Here is a 9,965-nt window from a genome sequence, read left to right as displayed (position 1 = left end):
TCGTATAATTACTCTTAATTCTGCTTAATATCCAGTTGCAGCACTCCATTCCCCATTCTTTCAGAAAGAAAGGTGTGACAAGATCAGGAAAAGTAGGACTCAAAAAGTAACAAGTGCTCGCACAATCAATGATCTCAGAAACAGGTCAAAAGTCTTTAGACAAAGAGAAAATTAACAAATCAAAATGGAAAAGAAGCAACAATTTCCAAGTGTATGACCAAGTTTAATGATACATTTGTAATCTGAAACATTTTACCATCAATAACATTTCATGGGTTATGATGCCCAGAATGTTACTTCATAGGTGTTTTATATGAATATATACAAAGACTTTCAAAATTCAGTGGCACTAAACAAACAAGAAGAACTTAAAACTTTAAGCTACAATGCTTAAAAAATGTAAACATTTTATTTTACATAGTTGTAAAATATAAGAACTTCCTAATGCAGCTTAATTTTATCTGGAAGGTGAATATATCCTGGTGCCTGTGAACATGGAATGAGAGAATTCTTTACACAAGTATTGTGCTCCAGTGTGCAAAAAATTATATATAAGAAAGGAATCTAAAGTCCACAACAATTAAAAGACAACAAAAAATTTTCACGTCCTGAAGTTGAGAAATTTATAAAAAACATTTATACATGGTTGCTGACCCATCAAAAACTTGCATAACTTAAAATTCTGAATATTAGCTACTACAAATTCAAGATCTTTCTCAAATGGAATTTTGTGCAAAGATCAGACTACATTTTTCAGCATTTTTCCAGCCTTCCCTTCCCACCCCAGGTCCTGACATCTAGTGGCCACAAGCACCACTAAAATGCTTTTGATACAGGTTCCAATTCGTGCATATATCCAAAAGGCACACACACGTGCAAACACGGTTTTGTGCAGAAACCTGTGCAGGTTCACAATGACATTGCAAAACAAGTGTTTGTAGAAAGTTTAGAGTCTAATGTTTGGCAGGATTATTCTTAAACATTCCTTTCTATCCTACAAGCCCAGGTGTTAATAGGCACAATGCACCAAGGATCCATTATTTGAGTAGCTTTAAAATAAAGATTTAAAAATAAATCAGCCTGTAACATTATTATATTAGATACTTTGCTTTTGCCTGCATTATTTATGGAATTTTAATCCCACAGTACCATAGCTTTATGCTATCAGTTGCAAATCAACTAAGATACATGTTTCTTTTTGTTAATGAAGACTTTAATTGCTCCGGTAAAATCAGCTGATAAAAGCACTTCTGTGTGATCTGTCTTCAGAGCTCCTTAACAGAAAAGAGAATAACTGTTAGTTCATAAAAAAACCCCAAAAAATCACGTTTGCATTAAAATATATGACATCACTGTGATACCCTACTTTCTTTACCGTATTCCTCATTTCTAGCCAATCCTTTAAGAAACATCTGCATTTCTAGGAAAGAAACCTTTTTATTAACAGTTGACGCAGCTCTACCTCCTAACACCTCCAATGCAAAAAGAATAATCCTAAAGTACTTAGGATGGCAACTGTACTCCTCATCTCACATTGTTTGCTTTTAATAATGCAACAGCTGCCAAAATGTTCAAGGTGGAATGCTAAAATGGAATATATACCCATGCGACTGTAAGGACTTTTCTTCTCAAGAAACACCCACCCAGACTGAAAGTATTCATAATATTTTTCCAGGCAGAGTTCATCTTAAACACCTACCAGAGGGTATGGTGTCTGATATCTCACAATCTTCTCCCTTAGTTTCAGCTTCTTGCTTTTCAGAAGTTTCTAGTGACACCATCAAACCAGGATTTGGAGCAAAGATCGCAGAGGTGACAACTGCATTGTGTGCTTCAGAAAGACAACCCGATTTTGATTACCTTGTGTCAAGAATTTGTTGATTTCACAAAAAAAGCAGGCATAAATTCTAGTAAATATACAAGAATCTCAGTGCTAGTGGCATCAGGTAAACTCAGAATTCAAGGAACAACTTTCATTGTTCTATAATCTTAGATTTCAGAAGATGCTGTAAGTGCCCCAAACTAACTGGCAAGAGCTCCAAAACACATTTGATACAAACATGGCCCACATTTCCCAAAAACTGTGGAGCAGATTAAGAGCTACTTTTTCCCCCACTTGTTTTTGGTTTTAGCCTGCTATACTAAGAAAAAAACCTTGCATTTGTTCTCAAAGTTGCTTTTCCATAAAGGATTATGGGTTGATAATTACTTTGATTTCTACAATCAGCCAGCAAAACATTACATTAATTCCAAATCTCTTACTGAAGCTGGCCCAACTTTAAACTCTGTCTCTTGCCATCCCAAAGAGAGTCTGCTGTGAACAAGGATACCTGACAGGCCACCAATTACCATGCATTCTGCTAAGAATTTGTTCACACTAAATGCATAGCAAATAAAATATATCAATTTTCAAATCATATGAGTTTTGATAAAACAAAGATCAAAAGCTGGTTTTTACCTTTAATACCTTCCCAAAAGTCATTTCGGTCTCTTCTTACAGATGTAAACTTGCTCAGGTCATGGTATGTACTCCAAATGTACACATACTTATCTTCTGAACCACTTACAATATAGGTAAAGTCATGGCTAAAAATCCAAAAAAGGAAAAACATTACTTTTCTTAGCTGTTCAAGCACGCATTACAGTAGCTCTGCATCTCTAAACTCTGACACTAATGGGGCTACACCCCAGTAAGTAGAGATGATTTAATCTGGGAAATTTATCTGGAGCAAGGGGGCTGAGCCAGATGATCTCCCAAGCTCCTTTCCAACCTCAGTTCCTGCACTCACAGCAACAGTAATGGACACACATCACACTGTCCACACGATGCAACTGCATTCACTCATCCACAGGAGCTCCCAGCTCATCACTCTTGAGCACAGCCTTTTTTACCTTTGTATTCCATGCCAAGTGACATTTCAGAGGCTCAGTTTCATGCCAATGTAGATTGTTTAAACAAAACCCTCTGTACTTCAGCCGCAGCATTTCCCAAATCCAACAACTCAATTGTTACAATATTGTCTTACCTAAAGCTGGCTTTGATTTGGCTGCTGCTGTTGACATATCCTTTGTACTTCATAGATAGAGACAGATCTCTTAGGTCATACAACCTGATTCTGGAATCATTTGAAGTCACTAGTATCTAGAAAAAAAAGAAATAAATTTAGGAATGGAAACAATTAGTCATCTGTAGCAAATTTTTCAACTGTAATCATTTTTGCACATTAATCAGAGCATAATGTCATTAAAAGAATATATATCTTATTTTGCCACTACTGAGTATTGTATTAGCCTAAATCAGCAAAGACTAAGCCTCATTTTAGCAGTGTCAAAAGATTTGGCACAAACCTACTAAGCATTAGATATAAGTATCAGAATTCAGTACTGGGCCAAAGCTGCACTGAAAGACAGTACCTTATTTTCTCCTGGCAAAGGTTCAATGCCAGTAATTTTTCTTCCAACTCTATTTCGCCCTCTGGTAGAACGCACATGTATTTGTGTGTGATACTTCAAGTGCTGAAAAGATATCAAAACGTGTCCCAATTTGAAACAATTGTGTAAAAATGTTAGTTTGCTTCAAGCTCAAATACGTTTGTTTCTTGGTATTTAAATAACCATGACTTCTAAATCTGTTTGTTAATTAAGATAAAAAAATCCACAGTCTCAAAGTTTTTTTACCTCTGTATCATAAAAGATGCATCTTCCATCGTAGGTGCCTATGACTGCGTATTTGCCATTCTGACAGAAGTTGGCAGCTGTAATCAATTTTGTCTGCCCATCTACCTCATTCCATAATGCCACTTTTTTGTCAGGAATGTTCCAGAGTCGGAGTTTTCCATCCAATGAACCACTCAAAAAGTACCTGTCGTCCTGAGAACACACACAAGGTTTAATCTCTGCTTGTGCTACAAGTAGGTCTCTGCCTTCCTCAAAACTTTTCCCACACCATTTCCAAACAGCTCCTTGTCGTGGTTGGGGGGGAGGTGAATTTTTCCAGGGGGATGTGGGCAGTCCAATCAGTAATCAGCTTTTCTGCTGGCACCTGGGTTGGTCACTCAGAGGTTTGGACACGCCTCTGAGGACACAAAGAGTTAAAAGCAGGAGTCTGGGGGGTTCGGTCTCTTTTTGGGTTCCGGTTTCAGCAGTGGAAGCATCTCCTCTCCCCTGCTCAGCTCTGGGCTGAGTGGGGGAGGGGGAAGCCACGTGGCCAGGCTCAGGACAACCACGCGGTAGAACTAAAGTAAGCTGGGGCCCGGGGGGAGAAGAGAATGGACAGGACTGGAACTGAGCTGCCCCGTCCAGGATGGAGGGGTGGAAAACTGTGGAAGTGCCTTCTGTGTGTTCTCACCCCCCTCCTCCCCCCCAAACTCCGGGAGAAGGTGCCGAGCCACCTGGGGGTTTGCGGAGCCTGGGAGTGCCTGAGCCTGCACCCTGCCGAGAAAAAACTGTTAACCCTTGCTTGGCAGAAAGAAACTTTTCTTAGACATTGATTCTCATGACTGGTGGTTTCGGAGAGAGGGAAGCGGCCTGGGACCGAGATGATAAAGCATGATTAGAAGGAACCCGATGGAAGAATGAGAGGAGTAGCCTTGGAGCTGGACTTTTCTTGCATAATGCCAGCCATGGACTGAACTTAAGTCTCTTTTGAACATAAACTGCATTTTTGGGTAGATGCAGCTGCCCTTGTTTTTGCTACAGTGACTGGCACTTGAAGAGTGGAGCGAGCAGAGAAAAGAGGGGGAGGGTGAGGTGGTGCCCTCTGCCCTCAGGGCAGACCTGCTCCTGGAACCCTGGCCCCTGGGTGAAAAGGGGAGAGCTCAGCATGCAGCATCCTTAAAAAGCCCTGTATGTAGTTTTGGCCTATGAGACAGCAGTGAGAGCGCTGGACATAGGAAAAAGAGAGAGTCACCCTGGCAGACTTCTCCGGGCGGTGCCACGGGTGACATGGGAACACATAAGGGGTGGACCCCTGTTTTCTGAAGAACAGTTTGTGGTGCGAGAGAGACTCCTCTCTCCCTTGCTGAATTGAAGATTAGTTTTTTTGAGTAGTGATTGTTTGATCTAAAACCCAAAGGTTGGTCTGTGAAAAGTGATGAGTAGGGAGGTAAAAACTGGGAGAAGAAATGTTCTAAGAAGTTTTTATTTCTGTCTCTGTGTGTGTTTAAGAGTATTTCTGTCCCTGTTCTTATGTAATTAATAAAGTTTTGGTGAGTTTTTTTTTGTTTTCAAGATTTAAGCCTGCTCTGCTCTGTTCCTGATCACATCCCACAGGAGTTGTTAGCGAAAAAACATATATTCATGGGTGCATTAACATCGGGCCAGTGCCAACCCATGACACTCCTCTACAGAATTTCCCAAAAAAGAGTCCTCAGATGAGGTGATCATAATGTTTAAGAAATTTGTGGCAAATAGAATTCAAATTCTTACAGTTTTTTACAGGATTATACACATGCAGTTACACCTCAGGCTAGAAAATTACTCACTGTTAGCACAGGTAGTTTCTACTCTCCCTACACTCACCTTGCCAGCAGCTGAAAGCTCCTTTCACAGTTTCCCATATATCTACTAATTCTGTATGTTTAGGGAACACTGACAAACACTGTTCTTCCACTTCAGTTTTATTAACATTAGGAAGCTTGATTACAGTATTTTTTTAAAAATTACAAAAAATAAGTTGAAAGTAATCTCTGGAGATCTCTGATTCACCTCTCCTGTTTGTAGCAAGGACAGTTCCAAAGGTCTGATCAGGCTGTAGTAGGTTATATTCTGTCAAGTTTTAAAAATTCTCCAAGATTCTGTGGTCTCTGGAGCATCTGTTCAAACTCATTATGATTTTTTCCCCACAAGTATTTAATCACAATATCTCTCACTGGAAATTCTCATTTTTCACAAAGTTACTCTACACTATACCAGCTGTGATGGTACAGCCAACAGACAGTTACTCACTCTCCACTTCATCTGTACACAAATAGTTAAACCCCATGGACAGTCCAATGAAGTTCGGTGAAGATGAATAGTAAGTTCTGGAATATTATCCAGGAGGCACATTTTTGAGGTGCACAAACTCTATTATTCAATCATTTTATTTTTTTAATTAAAGAGAAAAGGGAGTGGAATGTTATAATTTTAAATTCTACTTCTCTAGAAGTAAAGGGGCAGTTACACTTACCCTTGGATGGAAAGCTATAGCAGTGACAAAGTCTATATGCTGGAAACAGCAAAGACATTCTCTTCTTGATATATGCCATAATCTGACAGTTTTATCCATAGAAGAAGAAAGCAAGAAGTAATTCTGTGAAACAAGAGACACAAAAGTAACTGGAAATACAGGAGTAATTTGATTGGTAAAGCCTTACCAACTTCTATGCTGCCATAAAATTCAACATTTCAGCTTTTCAGATAAAAAGGTTCATCCAAATTACCCTTAGTGATTGGTGCTTTCCTTAAGAGCTATACACCGACACCCGGTTACAGAAAATTTTCTGGAAGAATGTCAGTGGAAATTAATACTTGGAATGTAATTAAAGTATTCAGAGAAGAAATGGCATAACAAACTTCAGAGATGCCTGAGATGCTTCAACCAGACTGTGTTCCTAAAAGTACAACTGCATTCCCATGTGGAGAATTATGTCTGATGTAAAACAGAGTAATTCTCTAATTTTAAAACAGATGTATGTATTCGGCAACTTCAGAATGTGTACACTTTGCACACAAAGCAAAGTATACTGAAGACAAGAAAAGCAGTAACACCATAAAACAGAAACCCCACAGCTCCAATGGAAAATCCTCCCACTCTAAATAATTTACTTTCATTATTGAGTACACAACTGTAATTGTTATTGGCTTGTTTGGACTTTTTTAAGACCACTCTTAATTAGACAAGCACGAGAAGGTTGCTCATTTTGTTCCAACTATTTTAACTAGAATAAATGCTGCCTAAACTCTTGACTTCAAGGATCATTTCATATTGTGAATGTATGGTTCTGGTGACAACTGACAACAGAAAACAAGACAAACACAGAAGCTGTATTAAGCTGCCCTACCTTAGACCAGGAAAGATCAAGAAGATCTGCTGTGTGGCCCTTGTATTTGCAAAATGGTCGCTGACGAAATGGGGCATTTTTATCATCTGGGTCTTCATCAACTCCGCTGCAAATCTACCAGAGAAATGTATAGAAATATTACCAAATATTAGCAATGAGGCACTTACTGCTTAAAAAAATATAAGGAAAATAACAATTTGAACAACTCTTCCTGTTTAAAATAAACAATATTGCACTAATAAACAACCAAAGTAAATGTCAAGTACAATAAGCTGTGAAACACCATCCTGAAACTGCAAAATGAACAAGTTCAAAATTTTCCATTTTTCAGCTCTTATTCAGTGGGATCAGTTTGATGGGAATTTAGGCAAACAACTGAAGATAAGCTCTTGGAACAACGTATATCAACCTTAAAAATTCCAGTCCACTTCAGAATATAAACTGTGAGCTCAGGTTTCCAAGTTTCTAATGCATATCATGAATGACAACCTCCTAGTAAGAGACCAGTTCAGAATTAACAGGTGAAAATAATAATTTTATAAAGCCATAGAAGTTCCTATACAAAAACTCTCCAGGAAAAAAAAAACCCAAACCCAAAAAACCCAAACACTCAAAACAACATCTCTAGTGTGTGTGGCTTAGCCTGCTCACTTACATGAGTTAAAGAATGATTGCTGGCCTCCCTGCTTCCTCCTCTGCCAAAACAACACACACTAAATAACACTACTGCCAAGATCCTCACTTAAACCCTGATTTTGTCACCTGTTTCTTACACTACCAAGCCAAAAATAGAAAAAAAAAACCACCTCAAATACATTAATGTTAATGGCAAGGTTTACTATAGTATCTGGAAACTCCACAAGTAAGTGTCTGAATACTTTTCTTCAGTCTTGTTCCATTTTTTTCTACACAGATGTGAAAAATTTAAATGTGTCAGGCATCATTATGCTTCTGAGAATTCCATTGCTCACTCTGGCCTTCCTCGGAAAAAACAAGTCAGACGTTAACCACAAGTGATGGTCAGAGATAAAACACTAAGACAGGAAATTCAATGATGTAGGGTTTTTCTCCTTAGCAATTCACTCAGCAACCTCCTCTGGCAGGATGCCACAGCACAGCTATGCAGATTTTGTAATGCTTTAAATTCAATGATGGGCTTTCTTGCTTGCACCCCTTGTACAAGGGATTAACGTATTTGATTGAAGACATCTATTGATATGACAGTTTGACAAAAAGACACGAGCCAAGAACTCCTTAATGTGTGTTTGGATAAAGCAATAATGAAGATCTGGGATTACAAACCAGACCATCTCTTCCCCTCCCAATACCTTGTGTACCTACCCCTGCATCGGTATCAGACTTGGAAGAATTCAGGCTCTCTTGAGAGGGAGAAGGGGAGACACGGCCTGGAACACAGACAGAAACACCATGGTCAGCATCAAGTTCCCAAATACCCAGAATTTCTGCTGTTCCAGAGCTCTAGCCATGCATAGAGAGATACCTTCTGTGTTGTACTTCATGCGCATGTTATTGAAATAGTCAAAGGCATTCTTTAAAACCCATATCCTTACTACATTGTCCTGCCCTGCAGATGCCAGTAATCGACCACAGTGAGAAAATTTCATTGTCCAAACAGCACCCTGTCAAAATAAGGAGATGATTGTTTAAGTCACAAAAAGTGCTTTTCTGCATACCAAAAAGATTGCTACAACGTCAACTGACAAGATTTTAGACATACACAAGATACCACAAGTAAAATAAACTGTAGATCAAAACACTGATAAGTAATTGTTAAGACTGGTGAATTGTGCAACACACGCAAAAACAGTTTGAAAGAAAAAGCCCACAGGGCAGATGACTGCAAGAGAGGAGTTAAGGAGGTCAGCACTACCACAGAATTCCACATAAGACTGGTACAGTTATCTGAAGGACTCAGAACCTCCTGTTTGTTTTGTAGAACCCACAAGTACTTGTACCAGCCTCTGAGGTTTGCATGCTTTTATTGAAGTAGAAACTGTGATTGGTTACACCAACTGGCAACCAAAACAGATACTACATATATTTGTTATATTCATAATTGGCACGAGGGTTTTGCAAAGCCTCTGACGAGAACAATTCTTTCTCCATTGCAAAGTCCAAAGAGTTACTAGTCAATAAAACTTAACCACACAAGCAGTATCCCATTTCCTCCTGCTACTGAATAAAGAGCTACTAGGCATTTGACTCCACCAAGCTTCACCAATTTGGAGGAATTTCCTAGGTTTAAGAATTCAAATACTGGCATGATGGAAAATAACACAGATTACCAGCAGGAATGGAAAGTTCAATTGTGGATGACAAACTTGGAATCTCTGGTCATTGACTGCCGTATGTCATTATTCTCATCCCAACACTTGGAGACGAGGAATTGCTTCAAATGTCAGACAGCTGCTGTCAGCAGAAGTTTGGGAAATCAGGAATACTGGAATGTATTCCAGACTCCATAGGGAATTGTGCACATTTCAAATGGTGATAAATAGGTAGTTTTTCACCTGATTTTCCACAGGTATCTCTGCAAATATCCTATCCTGGTTTCTCCCCACATTATAATTTTGATCCACATACTCTAGTAACCTCTCCCGACTTATGCCTCCACAATCTACTTTCTGTATTTCTGTACAATACTTGTGTTCATATATCTAATAGATTAATTTATTTACTGCTGAGCACATCAAGCTTGCTGCTCTGTGCTTAGTTCTGGTCATGGAAAAGAGCTATTTCAGCCTAAAGCTGTAACTGCAGGAACCAAAAAAACCAAATACCCACATAACTCTTCAAAGGAGAGCTCTGGAGAATCCCTGATGCTTGGGAATCTACATGATTTTACCCCCTGAAGATCTGGTCACACCAGCCAAATTTTCATTTTTTGCCAGACTATTATTT

The 9,965-nt window shown here is 38.9% G+C and overlaps 1 protein-coding gene across 2 annotated transcripts in view; it reads right to left on the bottom strand.

The window, feature by feature from the left end:
• Positions 1-202: 202 nt before the first annotated feature.
• Positions 203-9,965, bottom strand: part of WDR44 (WD repeat domain 44) — a 24,662-nt gene continuing 14,899 nt past the window's right edge. For both annotated transcript variants that reach the window (XM_063421827.1, XM_063421828.1), the window contains 10 exons: positions 8,545-8,683; positions 8,385-8,449; positions 7,044-7,157; positions 6,170-6,292; positions 3,679-3,870; positions 3,415-3,516; positions 3,027-3,142; positions 2,459-2,586; positions 1,700-1,831; positions 203-1,274 (listed from right to left, as the gene is read on the bottom strand). In XM_063421827.1, the coding sequence (XP_063277897.1) occupies positions 1,180-1,274; positions 1,700-1,831; positions 2,459-2,586; positions 3,027-3,142; positions 3,415-3,516; positions 3,679-3,870; positions 6,170-6,292; positions 7,044-7,157; positions 8,385-8,449; positions 8,545-8,683 (1,206 nt within the window). In that variant the 3' untranslated portion in view covers positions 203-1,179. The remainder of the gene's footprint in view (positions 1,275-1,699; positions 1,832-2,458; positions 2,587-3,026; positions 3,143-3,414; positions 3,517-3,678; positions 3,871-6,169; positions 6,293-7,043; positions 7,158-8,384; positions 8,450-8,544; positions 8,684-9,965) is intronic.

The sequence above is a fragment of the Prinia subflava genome, chromosome Z (genome assembly GCF_021018805.1).
Source record: "Prinia subflava isolate CZ2003 ecotype Zambia chromosome Z, Cam_Psub_1.2, whole genome shotgun sequence".
NCBI lineage: Eukaryota > Metazoa > Chordata > Aves > Passeriformes > Cisticolidae > Prinia > Prinia subflava.
This window is presented reverse-complemented; position numbering and strand designations above follow the sequence as displayed.